The 25000-nt window shown below is 43.9% G+C and overlaps 1 protein-coding gene across 1 annotated transcript in view; it reads right to left on the bottom strand.

The window, feature by feature from the left end:
• Positions 1–25000, bottom strand: part of LOC308406874 (ERC protein 2) — a gene marked incomplete at its 5' end in the record, with an annotated part of 171936 nt that overhangs the window by 65976 nt on the left and 80960 nt on the right. Inside the window, 3 exons of the mRNA XM_080898149.1 lie at positions 8966–9126; positions 12623–12775; positions 19607–19700. Coding sequence (XP_080754275.1) covers positions 8966–9126; positions 12623–12775; positions 19607–19700 — 408 coding nt within the window. The remainder of the gene's footprint in view (positions 1–8965; positions 9127–12622; positions 12776–19606; positions 19701–25000) is intronic.

Genomic DNA, 25000 nt, shown 5'->3' with positions numbered 1-25000 from the left:
AGTGTTAAAAGAGCGATGAAGCAAAAGTCGGAAGAGATACTGAAAGAATGATTTTACTGAAGTGGGGAACTCGGTACATAGTTGAAGGCAGTTTCCACATGCAACATTCCCCCATTGGCTCCTTGATGTGGCCTCCCTGTCTTTCCTTATGATTGTCAATCACTGCATTCCTTTTGCATGTGTGTGTGTTTTTTAAATCTTTTTCACTTCTTTTCTTTTCCTAATCACTCCAACTTCAATATGTCATTTATCAGATTAGGACAAAAATTGCGTCTTTCTTTGGAAAGACTCTTCCATCTCTATCAGTTTAACAAAACACGTATATCCACTGTCGACCCTCAGCAGACGTCCTCAGAGTGTCACAGTTCATCACCACTTTTATGAGCCTTCATCTCACTTACGCTTTAACTTAAGGAGACAATGCCACTTCTCATAGCCACTCCATGGTTCTTGAAACCTCACTGGTACCTCGGCCCAGCAGTTCTCACACTGACGCTTACAGAGAGTGTACATCTGTGCAGCAGCCATGCAAAACTCAAACCAGGGTTTACAAACTGTGCAGAACTTCCAAATCGTATTTAATGGGTAAGTCGGTGCTTGCCAAGCACGCTATCTGACTATAGGCACCAGTAAAATATTAATAAGTAGTGATAAAATATAACCATAATTGATGTTAAAACAGCCCAACTTGTGGCATGAGCAGATTTGGGTCCAGGAGAAAATGGCTACAAAGATTTAGTGTTAAATATAGTATTCAAACTCTAAGAGTGTTAGCCGAGCCGAGCAGTATCCAACTTGAAAACCTAAATGCGTGAGCAAACTTTACATGTATCTCTGGACTATTTGTTTCCACCCTTGCGGCTCGCATTATAGGATCTAGAAAGAAGTCTCCATTACCTTACTATACCGAACAAGCGACTTGGAAGCATTTCCATGTGATGAAGTCCTCCATTGACAAAACCTCAAAGGACGAGTTGGAGGAGCTGGGTGGAGCCTGCCTAGGCCTTGACATAATAAGACACCTATAGGCTCAACAGCTGACACACACGTCGAAGGTAAACACATGTGTCAGAGGGCACAGGAGCATAGACAGACATGATGAATGGGCTGAAGATCCCACGAGGCGGCGCGCATACAAACTTGCTCAGAGAGGGGAAGGTGATGTGGAGTCAGCCCCTCCTCATCGCTGCAACACAGAGAATCCCATTCACATACAGCACTGACCCTCCATGTCTCATCATTACCTATCACAACAATGGTGCTATAACGCCACGCGGTAATTGTGCGCATATGGCTGTGCAAAGGTGCATAGGTGTGAGCATCCACTTCAAGTTCTTGTGTACAAAATGCTGTGACGTCATATATTTCCGTGAGCTCAGAGTCATTAGCAAAATGATGTCAGTATATGTGAATGTAATTTTTAGAAAAACCACAAAAACATAATATTGCCTATATTGGCTTGCTGAAGATATGAACGTGTAAATGAGGCTTTTCAGTCTAAAGGTGTGTGTGAGTGTGTGCACATGCTGCATTCATTTGTGTGTTCGTTTTTAAGTTTGTGAAAACCCGCGTGTGTGTGTCCAGGTCCCTGCGAGAGATCAGTGAGCAGGGACATGACCTTGCCAGTACAGCTGGTCTCTCTGTGTGTTTAGTCAGTGTAACCATGGCGATGGTGCTATGCAGACAGGATGTCTACATTGGGGATTTTGAAGTCATAACGTCGCTACTGCTCTAAGCTTCATTATGCCATGAGTTACTGTAAGCGGGCAGCAGATGGATATGTGACAGAATGTAATCTGGAGTTGTAATTGAGGTCTTGCTATGTTTCCACTGTGTAGAATATTTCATTTGCACTTGAGTGAAGACATGATAAAAGAAATGAGTGGTGGCATTTGACCTGAATTTACTTTTGTATAATCTCACACCATAACTGTTCAGAAGGCTTTCAAGCGTCAAGGACAAATGTGGGTATAATAGGATATAAAAAGCTTAAGGATCTTGTTTGTTATTTTCAGCCTTTCTGTCCAACATGTTATTTAGAACCTTTTTAGAGAAGAAGAAAAAGCAGACAGCTATATTAATGTCATATTTACAACGTCTCTTTATATGTTCATTTAGTTATTAAATTGGATTCTTATAGCAGTTACTGTCACAAAGAAACAGCTATTCAGAGTATATTTTCTCCGTGTTTAATCATTGCATTTAAAGCTTTCTATTTAATCTTACTTTAGTAGTTTAGATTTGTGTCCATCAAGCAATACCAGGAAGAAGTAGGAGATCACTTCGAGTAAATGTAAGTTAAGACATTTTTTGCCAAATATTCAAAGTAATAAAAAAGCCATCTTCAATGACAGAAGCACATAATATGATCGCCGACAGAGATATTAACATTAGCGAGTCTGTTGGGAAGTTCATTAGGAAACAAAAACCAATGACAAACTGCTGCAAGTACTAAAAGATGCTTGGAAGAACCTCCCTGCCAAGTGTCTTCAAAACTGTATAAGACTACTAAGGAAATCAAAGCTCTTTTGAACTAAATACTGACTTTATTTATTTAAAAAAAACAAAAACAATTGGTGGCCAATTACTTGAAAACATGCTCCACCTCTCCATGAATCGCTTCCTTATCGTGGTGGAGGGGTTTGTGTGACCCAGGGATCCCAGGGGCTATGTTGTCTGGGGGCTGTTGTCTGATTGGGAGGAACGGCCTCCCTGATCTGAACCCGAGCGGTGCTTTGTTACTGGACTTCTGTGCAAATCACAGTTTGGCCATAACGAACACCTTGTTCGAACATAAGAGTGTCCATAAGTGCACGTGGCACCAGGACGCTCTGGGCCGCAGGTCGATGATCGATTTTGTAATCGTATCACCAGACCTGCGACCATATGTTCTGGACACTCGAGTAAAGAGAGGGGCTGAGCTGTCAACTGATCACCACCTGGTGGTGAGTTGGATCAGGTGGCGGGGGAGGACGCTGGACAGACCTGGTGCACCTAAACGCGTAGTGAGGGTGTGCTGGGAACGTCTAGCAGAGGCCCCAGTCCGCGAGATCTTCAACGCACACCTCCGGCAGAGCTTCAACAGGATTCCGAGGGAGACTGGGCACATTGAGTCCAAATGGACCATGTTCAGCGTCTCCATTGCCGAAACTGCTGCATTGAGCTGCGGCCGCAAGGTGGTTGGTGCCTGCCGTGGTGGTAATCCCCAAACCAAATGGTGGACACCAGAGGTGAAGGGAGCCACCAGGCTGAAGAAGGAGTCCTATCGGGCTTGGTTATCCTGTGGGACTCCGGAGGCAGCTGACAGGTATCGACAGGCCAAGCGGAGTGCGGCTCGGGCAGTGGCTGAAGCAAAAACTCGGGTGTGGGAGGAGTTCGGAGAGGCCATGGAAAAAGACTTTTGGACTGCCTCGAAGAGATTCTGGCAAACCGTCAGGCGTCTCAGGAGGGGAAAGCGGTGCTCTACCTGCACTGTGTATAGTGCTGGCGGAGCGCTGCTGACGTCGACTGAGAAAATTGTCAGGCGGTGGAAGGAATACTTCGAGGACCTCCTTAATCCCACTGACACGTCTTCTGAGGAGGAAGCAGAGTCTGGGGATGAGGGGAATGACCCGCCAATTTCCGGGGGGGAGGTCACTGAGGCAGTTAAACAACTCCTTGGTGGCAGAGCCCCTGGTGTTGATGAGGTCCGCCCCGAGTTCCTGAAGGCTCTGGACGTTGTAGGGCTGTCCTGGTTGACACGCCTCTGCAATGTTGCGTGGAGATCAGGGGCAGTACCCCTGGACTGGCAGACCGGGGTGGTGGTCCCCATCTTTAAGAAGGGGGACCGGAGGGTGTGTTCCAACTACAGGGGGATCACACTCCTCAGCCTCCCTGGGAAAGTCTATGCCAGGGTGCTGGAAAGGAGAGTTCGTCCGTTAGTCGAACCTCGGATACAGGAGGAACAATGCGGTTTTCGTCCTGGTCGCGGAACACTGGACCAGCTCTTTATCCTCTCGAGGATACTTGAGGGTGCATGGGAGTTTGCCCAACCAGTATACATGTGTTTTGTGGACTTGGAGAAGGCATTCGACCGTGTCCCTCGGGGTGTCCTGTGGGAGGTGTTGCGGGAGTATGGGGTGTCTGGCCCATTGCTACGGGCCATTCGATCCCTATACAACCGTTGTAAGAGCTTGGTTCGCATTGCCGGCAATAAGTCGGACTCGTCCCGGTGGGTGATGGGCTCGACCAGGGCTGCCCTTTGTCTCCGGTTCGGTTCATAATTTTTATGGACAGGATTTCTAGGCGCAGCCAAGTGGTGGAGGGCTTTCGCTTTGGTGGCCTCAGAATCTCATCTCTGCTTTGATGTGGTTCTGTTGGCTTCATCGGGTGAGGGCCTCCAGCTTGCACTGGAACAGTTCGCAGCCGAGTGTGAAGCAGCGGGAATGAGGATCAGCACCTCCAAATCTGAGGCCATGGTTCTCAGCCGAAAAAGAGTGCCCACTCCGGGTCGGGGATGAGTTCCTGCCCCAAGTGGAGGAGTTCAAGTATCTCGGGGTCTTGTTCGCGAGTTTGGGAGAAGGGAGCCGGAGATCGACAGACGGATTGGTGCGGCGGCTGCAGTAATGCGGATGCTGCACCGGTCCGTCGTGGTGAAGAGGGAGCTGAGTGTAAAAGCGAAGCTCTCAATTTACCGATCGATCTACGTCCCTACCCTCACCTATGGTCACGAGCTGTGGGTAGTGACCGAAAGAACGAGATCGCGGATACAAGCGGCGGAAATGAGCTTCCTCCGAAGGGTGGCTGGCCTCTCCCTTAGAGATAGGGTGAGAAGTTCGGCCATCCGGGAGGGGCTCAGAGTAGAGCCGCTGCTGCTCCACATCGAAAGGAGCCAGCTGAGGTGGTTCGGGCATCTGACAAGGATGCCCCCTGGGCGCCTCCTGGGTGAGGTGTTCCAGGCGTGTCCCACTGGGAGGAGGCCCCGGGGCAGACCCAGGACACGCTGGAGAGATTATATCTCTCGGCTGGCCTGGGAACGCCTTGGTATTCCCCCGGATAAGCTGGAGGAGGTGGCTGGGGAGAGGGAGGTCTGGGCCTCTCTGCTTAGGCTGCTGCCCCCGCGACCCGGCCCCGGACAAAGCGGATGAAGATGGATGGATAGATGCTCCACATGAAAAGTAAAAATATTTAAAAGGTATGCGTTCTTTGTTTCAGTGTGATGCAGGTATTTGCTGATATATGTTGTGCTAAAGTTGGTCATTTTACTCCAACAACTGCTCTTCATATGGCTCTTCCAACTCTTTACAGCTATAGTTCATCTTCACCTTTCTTTCTTCCACCACTCCCTACATCCATCAGTCCCTCCATCAATCCCTGGCCCAGCATATCATTCTCCATCATGTACTATTTCCTCCCTAAATCTATGATACAACTTCCTCTTTTCCTCATTCTGTCTTGTAATTTTTTCCTCCATCTCTTAACTTTTCAACTTGCCACTTAGCTACCCCAAAGAAGTTCCGCTTTATCAACTCTGCATCGAAGCTGCCACTGTTTTTCCCCCCTTTCTTTCCACTATCGTCGTTTCCATCACTGAAATGTAAACAGAGATAATATCACCTACATTCCCAAAGTCTATAGAAGGATCAGGTTCAGTAAGCCACTGCGATGTTGTGGCATATATAGTTTTATCCTATTCAGACTATGGAAACATCTCAATGACTAGCTATTCAAAATGTCCAAACACATAATTTCTCTATTGTGCACCTATACCCCATGACCCAAGACTTGTTTAATGACTAGCTCCTCCAGAGGCCATCTGTGTGAGTGTGAGTGTTTGTATGTGTGTGTGAATATTGTACAGTGTGGTGGAAACTCAATCTGGTGTGGGGTGACAGAGGAGACCTGCAGTGTTCTTAAGCATTAAGCATTCAGCTATATAGCTATATCTGTAAAAGGCAAATATGAAAATGCTCTCCCTCTCTCACACACACACACACACACACACACACACACACACACACACACACACACACACACACACACACACACACACACACACACACGATGAACAGGGAAACCCAGAATGCAATGAGAGTATTGAAAATGCTTTTTCCTTCCTTGTCTCTTTCATTAACAGTGTTGAAAAGCCAAGAGTTCTCTACCTCCCTCTGGCTTACACACACACACACACAGACACACACACGCACACATATATATGCACACATTAAAGACACACACAGAAAGCTCTCCAATTCATTGGAGACGTGCCTCACATGGTTTGCTTCAGCTGGTCTTCTTGACAAATGCCACATTACAGCAGAGGGAAGGAGAAACTTGGCATGCAATCAAACTTCTCTCATGATTTAAGATTTGAAATGCTTCAGCATGTGCAGTCCCTCCATTCCACTCTCTGCTCCCTCTCATTCCCTCTTTCTGCCCGAAAGAGGGAATTTTCTGCTTTCCCCCTAACGTGTCTCGCTTGTTACCTCTCTTTCATTGCTCTATCTTTCCTGTTTAGCTTTCCCTCTGCTAACTTGGAGCAGAGCTGTGCTCTGGGAATATGGCCCCTTTTAAAGGAGTAAGCCACAGTTTGTGTAAGTATGTGCATGTCTGCAGACGTGAGTGATTATATGCGAGTTCCACTGAGGCTGTGTGTACGTTCTGCAAGTGTATCTTTGCAGCTTGTTCAGCTGTGTGTCAGTCTCACGAAGCTTTGCCCTTTGCAGTTCAACAGTCCTTTAATCCTCATCACCAGTGACCCCTAACCCCTGCTTCTAACCTCTTCACGCACACACACACTTAACCGTGTACAACAGACCACACACACAAACATGCACATTCATGCCTCTCATGTCCCCTTATCAATGGCACATTTCTAAAGGTCTTACCAATGCAGGCTTGAACAAAAGCTGAAGGTTCTACTTTGTTGTTTTTGTTGTTCATGTCAGCGAATCATCACAACAACCTTCTTCCTCAGATATATTTCTAATAAAATCAATATAAGCTACCGGACCACTAACTCACTAAAATAATCACATGCTACTTTGCTGAGCATTTTTCTATACTGTACGTAGACCACGCTTTCTGACTTTATCATATGTTATTCATTTCCACTGATAAACATTCCCAGTAATGCTTGGAGGGTGGAAATTGAAACAGACAGGAAGGTGGTTTGTATCAGCAGTGTGTGTGTTTGTGTGTGTGTATGAAGATAGACAGGCAAAGGGCACCCTGCTGTCAGTAGTCAGAAATACCCTATACAGCTATATGTACATCAGATATGTGTGGTCTGAAGAGCTGAAGCCACAGTAGGCTTTAACAATTGTGTTTTCAATACATACAGAATGTGCCAGCCTTCTCTTTTGTACTGCATTGAGTAGCTGACATTAAAGGCATTTCTCCGCAGCACATGACAAGCAGATATGTGGTTCCATGCTCCTTCAATCAGAGCGCTCAAAGCAAACGCACATGTAGCCAAGCCACTTGCAGATCACTGAACTCACTCACATATCCATACACAACCACTGACATACACTCACACATGGAAATGCAAACAGTTCTACACATCCTCCTCCTAAGCTTCCTTCTGCTCTAACTCCCTCTGTGTCACAAAGACACACGAAGCAAGAGCTGCACACAAATCTAAGACTACACCACCTGTCCTCAATAAACTGAACTTTTCACGAGGCACCTTTAGACAACGGCTGATCCTGCTTCAGAATACACCTCAGAGCTGATGTCTATATCACACTCAAACACGAACGCATATGTGAACAGGTGAGCAGATAAATGTGCCTAATACAATATTAGACACAGGTTTATGAGCTGCAGTGAAAAAAAATGCTGCTATTTTTACAAATGTTCTTGATAAAACAGTGAGTAAATCATGCCAGTGCCCATCATACCATGCCAAAAAAAGAAAATCTACTTTTATGGGCTGTCAGTCACTTGCACTCACACTTTTAGTGTACTTTTATCCCCCCTTCGGAGGCAGCTGTGGCTCAGGAGGTACAGCAGGTCGTCTACCAATCGGAGGGTCAGGGGTTCGATCCTCCAACTTGCATGTCAAAGTATCCTTGGACAATATACTTAACCAAGAGTTCCCCTGAATGCATTTATTATAGTGTTTGTGAACATTAGGTTAGTGCTTATGCACAGAAAAGGGCTTTTGTATGAAAGGGTGAATGAGGTTTGTAGCAAGAAAGTGTTTAAACTGAGTAGAAAAGTGTAGAATCGCTCACTACCAGTCGATATGGTAGCTCCGTGTCAACACGTGGGGTACTGGGGCAATAATTTAATTTTAAAAATGCATAACTAAGAAATTACTATGTAACTGAAAACATTAACTTGGGATCAACAATTTCTACTTGAGATACATTTGAATGGCATTTATGTAATAGTGTAATGGAGCCAAAAACAAAGATTAGAAAGTTAAAGGACAGTGGTTTAATTCCAGACTCTCCCAGTCTGCATGTTGATGTGTTCCCTGACTCAATACTGAACCCCAAACTGCCTCAGATGCATCAAATCACATGATTTTTAAAAAAGTAAAACATTTGATAATTAACTTCTTACAACTGAAATTATTCACACAGTCCTGATGTTTCAGGGAAATAATGTTAAACATGGTGTCCAGTGCTGTGACTTCTTACCTAAAAACATGGTGTATTTCTAAAGTAGTAATACAGCATGACTCAAATTTTTACCCCTCTGTTAGCATCTTATTACTAAAATATCCAGTGCTACTCATTTTACTACACATCTTGCACTGCAAGAACGTTGCCTTTAACTTTAACCTAAACAATAAGCACATGAAAATGGCACGTTTCTAATATTGTGACCTAAACCACAACACTAACTACTTTGTAAAGACAGATGTTTGGGCCGACAGCTGTACTCAATTCAGTTAAACTTCAACTAAAAGCTACCTAATGTAACTGAAAGTGAGTGCGGTATATGTAGACATGTAGGTGACTGCGACACTCACTTCATCTCCAGAATCTCCTCCAGCTGCTTTCGTCTCTCCTGTCGCAGACTGTTCAGATGTCCGTCTCTTTCATGCAGCGACTGCTGAGTGGAGGACAGACGCAGTTTTGTGGCGTCCAGCTCCTGGCGCGTCTTCTCCAAAGCTCCCATCAGCTCCTCCAGCTATTCAGTGGAAGACAAAGAAGGAAGGTGGTATAAACACACTAGAGGACCCACATTGATCCGTTCTTAATTATAAGATAAGTTTATAATAATACAAAGAAACATGTCTATTCTGCACTTATGCATGCACACTCACACACAGAAGTGAGCATGCTAAAGTAATTTGATATAGGACAAGTTATCTGCTGTCTGTGTGTGTGTCAAGAACGTGTGTTGGATTGCTAAAAGATGACATAAAATGACAGCCTAAACATTGAAAATCAATGGCCAGCTGACATTTAGGAGCAGGAGAAATTACTCGGGGTCACAGGTTAGCTGAGTGATTGTTCTGACCCTCTCCTCTCAACCCTCGCCTTTCACTTATCATATTCTCAAGTGCAGTTGTGCTTTAGAGCTGAGGATAATGATCAACCTCTTGACTGCATCCTCTGTATCTGCACACACATGTGTGTCTGACAGGATATGACCTCAGGGCGTCATTAGACAGGAAGTGTCTAATTGTCTAACAGCTAGCACTTCACAATAGGATGCAGTATTACTCAAGCATGTACAGATGTAAATGTAAAACAACAGGAACATACATTTATCATTGTTTACTTTTGATGAGCTGCTAATTTGTGATACAGGGTAAAAAAAAATCTAAAGTTTGGAAGAAAAAAAGGAGAAAGAAAAATGCAGAGAAAAGGATTATTGGGGAAAACCACTGCATGGGGTAGGACATGAGAGAAAGGAATGGGCCTCTTTTATGAAGGAGCCAAATGGTTCACACATTTTCAGGACAGTTTCCATCTCCTCCAGTTTTCTAGGTGTGTTTCACAGATGTCAGCTTACGTGCTCACTCTTCATGAATATCACACGCTGAATACGAGAAGAAAAAAGCAAAGGGAGTGCGGAGCGCTGAAACTTAAACAGTACGGTTGGAAAATGACGACTTTCAGTCAAAACTTCTTCAAAATGTAACAAAATATTCAATATATTCAATAAAATACACCCCATAGCTCTGCCAAGAACAATTGACCTCAGTAGGTTCTAGCTGTTAATAGACCGAGCAACGTCAAAATATGCACGTCTCCAAACTTACACCATTTTAATATTCACTGTTTGATTCCAGGATCGAGTGCATACAAAGCCAATCTTTTCTTCTTGAAAGCCAAGGGTCACACACACAGCTCCACTTACACCCACCACATGCCTATCAACCCTCATGCACCAACTTTTCCCTTCCCAGTCCCTTATTAGTCCACCACCCAGGCTAGCCCTCACTTCACAATCACATCATTAATAAGGAATACAATGCATTTTAGTGAAATTAGGGACCTAATCAGCTTAGCAGTGAGCCTGTGCGTGCTAATTTAGCTCAACTTCAAGGCAAAGCCCCCCAGCCAGGCTAAGGCCTTCTAAGGCTGGCCCAAAGCCCCTTTAGTTGATAAGCTGATTGAGGGCTCAGAGGTAAGGGCCAAATCCCTCTTGTCCGTTTGCGTTGTGTTGCTGGTTCAAAGGCCTAGTTCAAACGCCACAGAGGGGAGAGCAAAACAGCAGAAATCAAGAACAAGAGAGAGAGAGCGCGGAGATAATTGCGTGAGACAACTTAAGAAGGCAGATGGGAACACGCAAGGCTCGGGACAGTGGCTGGACAGCAGAGATGATTGTATGAGAAAGACGAGAGGCAGAGGGAGTGAGAGACTTAGAAAAAAAGGGTGTGAAAAAAAGTGACCCAGGGCATTACCCATGCTCCATTTCAGCAGGTCAGGCTGATGGAAGACTTTCAGCGCATTACACATCATGAGACTGATTACTCTGGGACAGAGGGGAGAAGAAAGAAGAAAATCAAGCAAAGAGTGAGGAGAGGAGGGGTGAGAATGTGAGTTTGGCAGGGCGGGCTGAAGCAGTGCCAGAGTCAGGTGATGTTTCAAAGGAACTGGTTCCTCTCTAAGTCGCTCCACGCACTCTTTTCCAGTCTCCGAGGCAAGACTGGTGATTGACTGACAACTGTCTAGTTTTAAAATGATGGCATGCTGAACCGCTCCCGTCTTATGTGGTAACGTTATTTTGGCTGACAAAGCTCACTCCTTTGACAGCGAACAGTGAGCATCGGTGACTGAGCACCTTGAGCACTCAGGCAGCTTTCCTTGTGTCAACAGTGTGGCTGTAACTCCATTCTAGTTCAGCTCGTGTCAAGTTCAGTCGCTAGTATGACCACACGCTGGCTCGGTATGTTTTCTATGCGTAGGGTTTGGATTGACTTATAATAAAGGCTTGTGACTATGGCTCGTGGGGTCAATGAATGTTAATGTGTCATCAGCTAGAAAAGGCTTTTCCTGAATCTTTGGGTAATCTCAGGTCACAGCTGAATCATTTACTTCTATGCGTGCAAAAAGTCCCTCAGACATAAATATACTTTTCTGACTTTGCAGTGAATCAGAATATTGTTTGATAAACACAGTATCCATGCTGAATGCAAGTCAAGCGTGCAAAAGTACAGAAATTGTGAAAAGAAGGGAGAAAAAAAACAAAAAAAAACAAGCCGCAGTTAGCGTTGGCGCTCGCAAAATTTTCTAAACTGAGTTTGACCTTCTCTTACTTTGCTGCTCCGGCCTCTCTTCATCTTTTAAACTCTCCCAGGAAGCACACGTGTGTGTTTGAGGCAATATAGCCGCCATTCTGCCTCAAAATGTTGGTTCTTGTTTTAACCGCCGATTGCTCTCATGTTACTTGTGGCACTCGTAAGTAATGCGAGGTCATTCTCATTCAAATGCATGCTCACACCGAGAGGAAACACACTCCCTTGCCTTGTTTCTCTTTCCCACCACAGACACACCTACGTACACGCACACGCACACGCACACACACACACACACACACACACACACACACACACACACACACACACACACACGTAAACTTTTTTGGGGCCTGCTCAAAGTTGTAGACGGACCAGCAGGCAGCCAGAAAGGCAGCCAGATAAGCAGGACATGTGGTTAAAAGGGGCAACCTGTGCTCCATCAAGTCTCCAGCTTTGTCAGTCACTCTGCTTACAGAGACATAAACTCACAACATCTCAAACGTATGCTTACATTTTCAAAGATGCAAAGTTAACAAGAAAAAACGAAAGGAGGCCACTGGAATTTTTTCTCCTTTTTTTTGGTTTGAAATTTCAGTCAAGAAGAATAAAATAAACAAAAGAGTGTTTAGAGAATAAAAAGTAAATTAAGAAGAAAAAGCAATAACAGAGAGGAAACAAAAGGCAACTACCCATTTGGTAATAATGATATAATGGTCTGCCTGCAGCTACATTTTGAACCACATGGAGGCGCAGTTAAGTTTTGTTTTTTGCAGTGGTCCTGAAGTCCTGAATGATCTGATCAACTGATCACAGAGTTTAAAAGGTACACAAGGAAACCTGTGTGGAGAGCCTCGAGACTATCTGTGTGCATGCGTGCGAGTAAATGTATATGGTGGTATGGCGCCCGATACGCGTGCGCTACGCTGGGTAAACCTGTCTCTGGGCCTGAACCCGGGCAGCCTCCTCCTGTGCCCAGAGAGCCTCCCTATGTGCAGAGGTGTTCATGCTTTCTCTCAGTGCCCTCTCCAGCTCCATGATCCGCTCAGCTGTGTCCCGCATGGCATCCTGGGAAGCCAAAAGAGGAAGCTAGGGGCATGAAGATTTAAGGGGAGGGGTTTTGGAAGCAAAGCAGCAAAAAGCAGGAAGATGAATGTTTTTTCAGTATAGTTTGTTCTTAAATGTTCAAACGATTTGGTGCACAAATCATCTGCATTCACACTGCACTGTTTGGTCCTTTGCAAAAAAAAAATCATTCTAGCTAAATCAGAAATGAAAGAAAAGAAAAACAAATCCTGCAGCTAGAGAAGCAAACAGACTTCCCACATGAAGAATTTAGACACAGCCGAGACACAAGAGAGAGAGAAGTAGGGCAGAAAGAGTTTCTAAGTGCTGTGACCTTTGCTGCCATCCATGTGAGTGTGAGAATCTGTAGGTGTGGAGTAGACTGTGTGCATTTACATGCAGTTTGTGTGTGGCCTTTCACACCTATGGTGAGTGGAAGAAAAGGATCCGCTTCCACCCTGGTTGATGGAACTGTGAAAGAAAACACTGGACAGAAATAATAAACCCTCTGATTCTCCATCTCGCCACCTTTCTTTTTTTGTCAACTTTCTCTGCAGCACCGAAAGCGTTGACTCACTTTCTAGTTCACACGTTCACACTTTTCTGGGAGCACTACAGAAGCTTTGTGGACACGTGGACGAGGAAACAGTTTCCAGTGATTTTAAATGGTTAAACTAATGAACTGATAAAGCAAACTTATAAACTTCACACTAAACCCCAGATCTGAATTATAGAATTACAATCAAATTCTGGTTTGAACTCATATCAAACAATGAGCCTTTAACTATTACGGAAACATATAGTCCCATAATTCTCTGTAGAGTCACAGTGACACAAGATGACAATAAGAAGGGTATGTAAGAAAGAACAATTAATGGCAACACGCTACAAAATCTGTCCATAAGGAGCAACAAAAGTGTCACAAACCTGATATACTCATGCCTTACATCTACATGTAAAATATAAATGTGAACGAGGTATGTGAAAAGCAATAAGCACTGTTGAGTAATAGGGATGGCCGGACGCTCTCTAGGAAACGTGAGAATAAGTCTGGCTGACTGCTGTTAAAATGATATTTCATCTCAGAAATAGATGCTACATGTTTGTGAAAGTGAATATAATCTTTGAAAGAGTGGCATCAGCCAGCTTTAGCTGCCCTGTAAATGTGCACATGTCTCATGTCTGACAGGGATCTAGAAAATATTTTGTATTACAAGAGAAATCGCTTGTGATGGATTCCACACATGTAGTGAAAGTCATTTTATGAGACAGCGCCAGGAACACACAAGTTGCACATGAATAGCTTATTAAGTGCCTCCAATAAATACTAAAGAAGAGGAAATAAGTATAAGGTTGGTACAATTATCAGCCCATCAGTGCAGGAGGCTAACTCACTGAGCGAGTCAGTGGTGCAGACTAAAACTGCAGCAACAGGATTATCCGTAAGTGTGATGAAAACATTGCCAAGCCATCCGAATCACAAGTGGATACTTGTGGCACGTTACGTCGGCATGGCACAGCTGGAGGTGAGCGACAAACACCCACACGCACACACAGAGCCAGGCCGAGTGTGTCAACGGTCCGAAACTGTAATTGGATGTGACAGACAAGCAGTAACTCGATGCACCAGAATCAACAAGTACTGGTCTGACCCCACCCAACAGACAGAAACACGCACACACACACCCCACTGAGATGGGGCTGCCACTGCTGGACCCCTGAGTGTAACCTAACCAGAAAGCTGTGTCTGCCCCTGTATGAATGTGCACTATAAATGTGTCTGTGCATACATGTTTGCTTTAAGTTTTATTAGTAACACGAGAATATCGCTGGCTTTCAAGACTACAAAGAATGGGGAAAAATAGGGCAAGAAGATACAAAAGCACAGAGAACGGGGAGAAAAGTAAAGATAATTGCCTCTGCAGCAACAATCATCACCTAATTCCCCCAGGAAGGATCATTATGGCTCTGGTCTGTTCTGGCTTGATGAAGGGATTACGATCACTTACATAAACGAGCGGAGAGTGAGAGAATGCACATTTCCAGCAGCTGTGCACCTATGATCAGACATCTGTCTCAGTCTTTATGAACTGTTGTGTTTCATAATTTAAAATATGCTAAATATGTGTGCAGGGCCAGACATCTCATAAGTAATTTAGGTCCAGTTTACAGACTCTGGGAACAATCTTTTTTTTCTTCACATTTCCCCCTAAATCAAAAAACAAAACAAAAAACACAAAAAGAAGAAACCTTCCTTGCTATAATTCACTTTCAAAAACAGGTGAGCACCGAGGGTTGCTGATGCCTCTCAGTTACAGATAAAAGAGAAATAAAAGGCCGGTGTGAAGGTTTGAGGAGAATACTTCCGATGTGTTTTCTCTGTGTTTGTTAAGTGCAGCGTGGCGCGATGGAGACAATGGAGCAAAGAGATGTTATCGCTCCATCCCACATAAACTCTTCTGGCAAGATTGGGAGAGTTTGTTTGTGTGTGTTTACCCTTGGAGCGTGCTGTGTTCCTGATGGAGCCAGAGATAAGAGCGAGACAGAGAGCAGTGGAAAGAGAAAGGAAGAGGCCACAACCAGCCTCACCGCTGAGCAGACACAATCCGGTCGTAATGTCTGACGTCACCAGCCGTGTCTGGGTCTAAACTCCGCTGCAGGTCCATATATCAAACGATCACTGTGGCATTACTGAGAGTTGAAAAACTGTCTAAAGTCTTTCATCTTTAATAAAATGATCAGCGTTCTGCTCTACCAGGTGTAACAACTGAGTTTAACATCCAGGCATCCATGAAAACGGAATTTATGACATTTAACGGAGTTAGAAGTTAGCAGGGAGTTAGCTCGCTAGCTTCTATCTAAATACAATATAGCATGTCCTGACTGCGGGGTTTTGGAAACAAATTCAAACGTACAGCTCTGCTATCACTTCCAGCATAAATGAAGACAGAAAACTAAACAGCAGTGACGTTTGTAGGGTTACTGAAGTTGGGCTAGCTGGTATATAATGATGTGCTACGTGACCGCTAGCGACACAGCTATGTTAGCATAACATAAACAAGCTAACTTTTTTTCCACTCGATAAAAGTTAACGTGAGTGTTCTCGGTGGTCAGGAACAAATGTAATCGCATGGCAGGATGCTGTAAAAGGACCAAACTTCAGCCAGGAGAACAATACGAGGTTAGTCATTCATATACTGCTGCATGGGCTGGGCTGTAGTTACATCCTAAGGTTTTAAAAACTGAGCTTAAATAAATGATTAGCGGTAATAAAAGCCGAGGGAGGTCAACAGTGATCACTGACTGTTTTAGGAGCTTTTTGAGATCAAATAGAAGAAAATACAAAACATTAAACATGTTAACAACACAAAAGCCATATTAAACGCAGACTACTTTAGACCCGGAAGTAGGATTCGTCACGTCATCACTTAACGACCGGATATACAGATTGTATGTTGTGTCTCCATAGCCAGTGAATATTTGATCTAATGTAACCTGACTTCAACATTTCAATGTTTTATTGGTATGCCTTTGTTGCATTTTTAACAAATTCCTCCTATATTTACCTCAAAATGTATTACATTAAATTGCTGTCTATTAGCTGACGTCTAAGAAACTTAAGTCTTATTCATGTTGGATTGATGTCCAAGTGATAAATTTCTTCTGAAACCTGCCCCAAAAATGGGGAAACGTTTTTCTTCAACTTAACTGCGCAATCGAATTGACTAAAATGTGGTGCACATGTGAAATCACTGTTAAAGTGGATTTTGCAATAACTCATAAGGATCAAAGGAGTCTTTGACGTCAGACGGTCTGGAGACAGAAATATCTATATTATAAACTGTTCTAATGGAGTTTGTGTGAATTTTATGTTCATTTTAAAACAAGTCTAAGACTCTACAGCCGCCTTTGTGGTTCAGTGAGACTATATCCTCAAAGCTTAAGCACAACATTGTTTTGGACTACATGTTAGCTTTGGCATAATCAAGACTGTCAAAGCTAGCATGCTCGTTTGTAACCGCACTATTGTTTGCCATGATTGTCCTTCTAGGTTAATGACATAGTAACAGTTATTAATGCCCAGAAATAGGTTGATGGGAATGTTTTCAATGAAGTGTATTAGAATTGAGGTTTTGCTGAAGGAGTTACCAACATGATTAAAATCATCTTGAGGAGACAAATGTGTGCCAAATTCATGAGATTTCATCCAGTGAACATTTAACTTTGAACCGCAAATGTTAAAAAGATGCAAAAGTTTGTTGTGGAAGAAGCTGGTAGATCATCAAAGTTAGGGTTTAAGCACTAAGTATAGTGGATGTCTGTATCGAGTTTCATGGCAATCCACTGAATAGTTCTCTAAATATCAAGATTAACCGAGAAAGCTTTAGAGCCATGCCGCTGGCACGGCTAAAAATCTGTGTTGAGACATGAAAGGAGTTAACGTTATAAAGCACGCATGGATAAGTGAAAGTATGCAAGAATGTTATGTAAGATGTCAGCACAAAAGGAATTACAGTCCAGTGAAAAAAAGAGCTTTCACAGGACACCATGTAGTGCTGTGGAAAACTAAGTACACCCACAGAATTAAGAAGGTGAGTAGCAGCAGCTTTTATAGTCTAGGTGTAACATATCTTTGTAAAAGCAGAAGTTTAATGGTCTGGAGCGTTCTGGTTCATCCTAACACAATCCCATAATCTTTCCAGTAGTGGGCGTCCCAGCAAATTCACCCCAAGGTCAGACTGTAAACAGAGTCTCAGAATAATTGCATTAAACCTAAGAGCTCCATCCCAGACAAGTATGGCTTGTTTGGAAGGGCTGTCAGGAGAAGGCCTCTTCTCTCTAAAAGAACATACTACTTCCTGTAGGTATGCACATTACCAACCAAACAAACTACACAACCTCTGCAACAACCTCAGGAGGGATGATGATTTGGGCTTTACAGCTACAGGACCTGAGCACTTTGCAGTTATGGAGTTAATCGTGAACTTGTCTGTACACGAAAGCATTCTAGAGTCAAATGTGACATGAATGCAACAGGACGATGAACCAAAGCTCAGCCCAAGTGCAATGCTGTGGTGGAATCATGTAGTCCTCTGAAAACTGTTCTGTATATTGTTATGCAGAACATCTGGCTCAGATTACTTATTAAGAATGAGAGCAGCTGGAAAGAGCTGCTTTTTTTTCTTCTCTTGGCCACGCCCACCTCTCAGGTGCAGCCAGTTGCTCTGAAGACCGACTGAGGCTCTTGCCAGAGGAAACAGCAAAGAATAGCACAGGAAACCAGGAGGGTGGAGCATCACAGATCAATGACAATAAACAGGGATTTCAGTCTGATTGCATGTATCTGCTTGAAGACGAACATTTCCTTTGCTCAGTATTTTTTAATATATTCAATAACTACAAAAATAAATGGAAATAACAAAATTTTGCAGACCCGAGGCCTTTCTCAAAGCTTCTTATCCAAGATGCTTCTTCTCCAATCTCTCCCAATTGACATATCTGAGCGTCTGCCACATTTAGTGCCATCCCAAACATTAAATGATGTAGTCAACAAAAATGTGATGGTTATATTGTATTCAGGATAAATGATACTAATGATAACACTGCTAATAATATGCTATAATAATAATAATATTTAAAAAAAAATACGAATCAGAGATTTTCAGAAAGGGCTTTTTAAAGAACCTCAAAGAGCCGAGGAGAGTAAAAGAGATCACAAACATAAAGGTGAATGACCGTGTAAGCTTCGAAAACAAGCAGTAAAATCTGGTAAACACTGAAGGTCAACAAGAGTTAGAGTGATGTGGTCACCTCCACTGGAACGAGTTAAAAGACGAACAGCAGCACTTGGAGGCCTGTCTGACATTCAAGAGGAGCGCAAATATACTTTGCTGTAATCTAGAAAACGATTGATGTCATTTGAATGTAAAGTGCTGTATATTCATGGGGACTGTTGCTACAGCCAAGCAGCTCGACAGAGTTCAAAATATGAAGATGTTTACAAAAAATAGAGAAAGGCCACCAAAGGAGTTTGGAGTAAGTTTTATTTTTCGCACATGAAAGAAGGAAGTTTGTCCCAAAGCTTGCAGCTGTATTTATATGCTACACCTGAATCAAGGGCGCTTCGTTCAGCTGTTAGTGTAACTTCAAAAAGACTCGCACTAAGGACGCACTAGGTAAGGTCCGCTTCAGCGTGTCCCACGTCCCTGTACCTGACATGCACGTCATGTCTCTTTCCAGCAATACTAATGTGTGTTTCACAGACACTGTTTAGATACAGAAATAGGAAGTTGAATGCTGGCTGCCAGAATACACAAATAGCAGAATAGTTCAGCAGAAAAACAGACTGAGAGAGACTCTTGGTCTGTTTGGCAGGAAGGTAAATGTACTTTACTTCATCCGTCCCCTGGGGATAACCTGGCATGGCTACACTCTGTATATTAACACCTCAGCCTGCAGACGAGTAGAAGTATACGTGTGCACTCACACAGTGAGTCAACACTCTTGTTGACGTCTAAGCAGGTAAGCAACTACACAAATTACATCAGAGAGGGTACATCATGAGGTCTGACTAGACACAGTGTGCTGCTATTCCCATGTGAGTCACCATGATGCAGTTTTTAGGTATGGAACTGAGTTTTGTTTCTGGTTAAGACTCTGAGATCTATGAATGGAGGGACTACAGCACAGCTAAGAAGAAGAAGAAATTCATCGACATCATTTGCAATTGGTGGTGAGAGGGGAAACAAAAACAGGTAGATGAACTGAGAATGAACCAAACTGAACTCTGCTGGTTGGAAACATGAAAAAGAATCCAAACATAACACTGACATAAACGTACGAACATAATCAAACCTGTGATAACGAGTGGGGATGTCCATCAATCAGGGCGTCTTTCCTCATCTCGCCTGGCACCGTCTGCTTCTGGATGTTAGGAGACTTGATTTGTCTTCAGACAGAGAAAAATGGATGACAACAGATAAACAAGGAGTGTTTGTTATATCATATATCAATGATCAAACTCTGAAATACATTAAATGACTAAATTTAATGCTATGAGATATACGGTCATTTGAAAGTACAAAACTGCTTGCTTTTTTGACATATTTGAGCCTTTTAAAGACGACAATTATCCATAAAAATATTCATCAAAATGACCATTTTCTTCAACAAAAAAGAAAAGGGGAAATAATTAATCAAACCTTCAACACCATGCAAGTAGAATTCGAGGCAAGTAGAAAAAATGCTTATGGACGCCTACAGAATGAGTCTAGCAAGTGATTGCATGTACAAATGCAAGAAACTCTTCAAGATGCAGATGAAGACATGTTGCATGAATGAGCGGTCAGAAAACTCAACAAACAGATGCCACAAACACAGGCAACATCTTTTTAAGTCAAGAGTGGACTGGCTTTCACCTCAGAAAAATAGTGCACCAGTTGAAATGTATGTTCTTAAAATGTATGACAAAACCAATTTTCCTTGAGGTTTTCTTCAAGTATATTGCCTTTGGACTTAGTTACTGTATCAAAGAGAATCAAAACATTATCCAACTATGCCAGAAAAGTGGAAGATTGTCATTATTAAGCCCCATCAGGAAACACATTTTTTGCATTTAAGCTATCCTTTGTATGAGGAACAATGGGAAGCCAGTGTGCAATCGGGGACCAAGATTTCTGCATCCTTATGTTGAAGTGTCCTTGGGCAAGAGACTAAAACCGAAGGACCTCCCTATGCACCCTTACAGGTTTCCATGTGTGCACGAGCTTTAAAAATATGTCTGTAAGTGCAGCTTGCAGTGCACTTTGAGTACAACGTAAAGGGGTGAAAAAGTATTAAAAACTAGAGTAGGTTAAGCACAGAGCACAAGTTAGCCTATATATCAAGTTGTTGGGCAGCACAGAGGCACATTGGTGGCCTCGCATCAAGGTTGTTGGGTTTAACCTGACAAACATGTCCAAAGATTGCTTTTCAGGTTAACTGGTGATTCTAACATTTGGTGTGATGGTAAATACTTACACAACACAAAAAATAACAATAATAACAGCAATAATACAAAAATTGGTGTGGGCATGGAAGAGCTGAGCCAAGGGTGAAGGAGTTTTCATGAAATTCATTATATTTCAGGGGGATAAATCATACAGAGTGAATGTTAAATGTCTGAACCTGTATTTACACATCCTAGCGTTATCAGAGGGGAAATCCTCGGCCTGCCCAGCACTGTGCAGCTGCAACTGATATCTGACCACTGGCACAACATGGTGCAAAACCGTGCTTTACTTGAAACAAAGAGGCTCTGAAGACGTTTTAAGTTAAAAGTTATAAATTATAATCAAAAGCATATAAATTAAAAAATAAAACCTCTGACATTTATCCTCTGGTTCTGTGGTAAAACAGGTGCTTCCTAAGATGGAAACGATGGCTAAACTGGGAAAATTTCAAAGATTCTTGTGGCTAATGGGATTTTTTAAATGAATGGCTCCAGAGGGACAAACATGCAAAGTCTGGCCCTTGTGTCCACTTTTGAAAGATTGCTTCAACTATCAGCTGCACTGTGATGACGGGCGAAGGAGCGGCTCCCAGAGGAAACCAGCATAAACTTGGCGAGATCGTGCAAGCACCACATAGAAGGGGACGTTGTTTTCCACATGACGTGAACATATGTGCATAAATTACACTTCCTTGCAGTTTTTATTTTGCGTGTTTGCGTCTGCGTGTGTGTACCGACTATTGAGTACAGCACAATATTTAACACGTACAAATAAGTTCGCTTCATTGTCCTGTCTTGCTTTATCTGGCTTTATTTGTTTAGTTTTATTAGTTAAAACAAGTTCTGCATGCTTCATCTCAGAAGACTGCAGAGCTGCACTGTGTACAGTACATCAGGTAAGGATGAATGCTGTGTGCCGAGTCTTAGCAAGAAAGCAGACTGGGACAAGACAAGACACGACTGAGGTAGGTGAGACACTGCTGTGTAAATCTTTCAACAACAAAACACAAACATATGCAGACAGGAGATGCGAGCACATGCATGCGCACCACTGTGCACATAACCCACATTCTCCTTTTAAGAAATAAAATGCCACGAGTCTGATTACTGACAGAAACACACACATGGGTAGTAAATCTGCTGTCAGCGTTGTGTACTGCTCAGGTGCTGATTACAGAGTTGAACTGTGTAACCAGCCAGGATGGATATGTATTAACCTCCGCGCCAATCCCTGAGCCTTGGTATATGTGGCACACACATATTAGGTTTAAAAAAATATGGAAAACACACACAAGCCCTCACAGTAAACTCACTACTACTAGACACTCATTAACCACAAAATGCATGCACCCTGGTCTTAGGGTAGAGTTCATGTTTACTCACAAATATGCTCAAAATAGAATTAAAACACATCTCTGAGCTCCCAGTTAGGCCTTCGTACTTTAAGAGAAAAAGAAAATGAACAGAAAGTGCGAGAAAGCTGACAGTGACAAATTAGTGCTTAAGAGAACCCTCCAACACTGTAAACAAGCTGTGACCAAGCAGCTGCTAAAATGCGCCACATTATTATTCCACATCCACACTGGTGTGTTTATTCTGGGCGCAACCGACAAGCTGCCCCCACATGTGGGCAAATATTTGCTGTCACAGCCCTTAGTTGGAAGCATGTGTGTGTGTGCATGACTGTCTGTTTTCATGATTGATGTTGGTGTGCAATGAATGTGAAATATGTCTAATAAAAAGATGAATACATTTAACACCTTCTCACCTTGCCACACACACAACAGTAACCTTTAAAACCATTGAGGAAGTTTTGGTTATAATAACCAAACATCTCTAAAGTTAGAAATATCCTGTCTCAGAGTGACGCTAAAAAACTCACTCTTTATGCATTTATTACTTCCAGGCTGGACGACTGTAATTCATTATTATCAGGAAGTCCTAAAAACTCCCTGAAAAGCCTTCAGCTAATCCAAAATGCTGCAGCAAGAGTACTGACAGGGACTAGAAAGAGAGAGCAGATTTCTCCTGTTTTGGCTTCCCTTCATTGGCTTCCTGTTGAATCCAGAATTCAAAATCCTGCTCCTCACATACAAGGTCTTAAATAATCAGGCCCCATCTTATCTCAATGACCTTGTAGTACCATATCACCCTATTAGAGCACTTCGCTCTCGCTCTGCAGGCCTACTTGTTGTTCCTAGAGTATTTAAAAGTAGAATGGGAGGCAGAGCCTTCAGTTTTCAGGCCCCTCTTCTGTGGAACCAGCTTCCAGTTTGGATTCAGGAGACAGACACTATCTCTACTTTCAAGATTAGGCTTCAAACTTTCCTTTTTGCTAAAGCATATAGTTAGGGCTGGACCAGGTGACCCTGAATCCTCCCTTAGTTATGCTGCAATAGACGTAGGCTGCCGGGGATTCCCATGATGCATTGAGTTTTTCCTTTCCAGTCACCTTTCTCACTCACTATGTATTAACAGACCTCTCTGCATTGAATCGCGTCTGTTATTAACCTCTGTCTCTCTTCCACAGCATGTCTTTATCCTGTCTTCCTTCTCTCACCCCAACCAATCACAGCAGATGGCCCCGCCCCTCCCTGAGCCTGGTGCTGCCGGAGGTTTCTTCCTGTTAAAAGGGAGTTTTTCCTTCCCACTGTCGCCATAGTGCTTGCTCATAGGGGGTCATATGATTGCTGGCTTTTTCTCTGTATCTACTGTACAATATAAAGGGCCTTGAGGCAACTTTTGTTGTGATTTGGAGCTGTGTAAATAAAATTGCATTGAATAACCAGAGACGTGTTAGAAGGGGGCGTAATCAACATTTCTATCAATATGTATATCTGTTATTACTCTCCCTTCTGGAAACCACACAGGTTTATAAGTCTGCCGTTTCATGTCTCTGGCTTGCATCTTTAAAAAAAATGTTTTTAATCACCATCTTGTTGATTTTATGAGTTTTTATCATTTTTATGAGTTGGGTTTGAAAAGTGACACTGGACAGACCCGGTGCACCTAAACGCGTAGTGAGGGTGTGCTGGGAACGTCTAGCAGAGGCCCCAGTCCGCGAGATCTTCAACGCACACCTCCGGCAGAGCTTCAACAGGATTCCAAGGGAGACTGGGGACATCGAGTCCGAATGGACCATGTTCAGCGTCTCCATTGCCGAAACTGCTGCATTGAGCTGCGGCCGCAAGGTGGTTGGTGCCTGCCGTGGTGGTAATCCCCGAACCAAATGGTGGACACCAGAGGTGAAGGGAGCCACCAGGCTGAAGAAGGAGTCCTATTGGGCTTGGTTAGCCTGTGGGACTCCGGAGGCAGCCGACAGGTATCGACAGGCCAAGCGGAGTGCGGCTCGGGCAGTGGCTGAAGCAAAAACTCTGGTGTGGGAGGAGTTCGGAGAGGCCATGGAAAAAGACTTTTGGACTGCCTCGAAGAGATTCTGGCAAACCGTCAGACGTCTCAGGAGGGGAAAGCGGTGCTCTACCTGCACTGTGTATAGTGCTGGCGGAGCGCTGCTGACTTCGTCTGAGAAAATTGTCAGGCGGTGGAAGGAATACTTCGAGGACCTCCTTAATCCCACTGACACGTCTTCCGAGGAGGAAGCAGAGTCTGGGGATGAGGGGAATGACCCGCCAATTTCCGGGGGCGAGGTCACTGAGGCAGTTAAACAACTCCTTGGTGGCAGAGCCCCTGGTGTTGATGAGGTCCGCCCCGAGTTCCTGAAGGCTCTGGACGTTGTAGGGCTGTCCTGGTTGACACATCTCTGCAATGTTGCGTGGAGATCAGGGGCAGTACCCCTGGACTGGCAGACCGGGGTGGTGGTCCCCATCTTTAAGAAGGGGGACCGGAGGGTGTGTTCCAACTACAGGGGGATCACACTCCTCAGCCTCCCTGGGAAAGTCTATGCCAGGGTGCTGGAAAGGAGAGTTCGTCCGCTAGTCGAACCTCGGATACAGGAGGAACAATGCGGTGTTCGTCCTGGTCGCGGAACACTGGACCAGCTCTTTATCCTCTCGAGGATACTTGAGGGTGCATGGGAGTTTGCCCAACCAGTCTACATGTGTTTTGTGGACTTGGAGAAGGCATTCGACCGTGTCCCTCGGGGTGTCCTGTGGGAGGTGTTGCGGGAGTATGGGGTGTCTGGCCCATTGCTACGGGCCATTCGATCCCTATACAACCGTTGTAAGAGCTTGGTTCGCATTGCCGGCAATAAGTCGGACTCGTTCCCGGTGGGTGATGGGCTCCGCCAGGGCTGCCCTTTG

Source organism: Rhamphochromis sp. 'chilingali' (assembly GCF_963969265.1).
Source record: "Rhamphochromis sp. 'chilingali' genome assembly, chromosome: 12".
Taxonomy (NCBI): Eukaryota; Metazoa; Chordata; class Actinopteri; order Cichliformes; family Cichlidae; genus Rhamphochromis; species Rhamphochromis sp. 'chilingali'.
The sequence above is the reverse complement of the archived record's forward strand: the minus strand, read 5'-3'. Positions and strand labels throughout refer to the sequence as shown.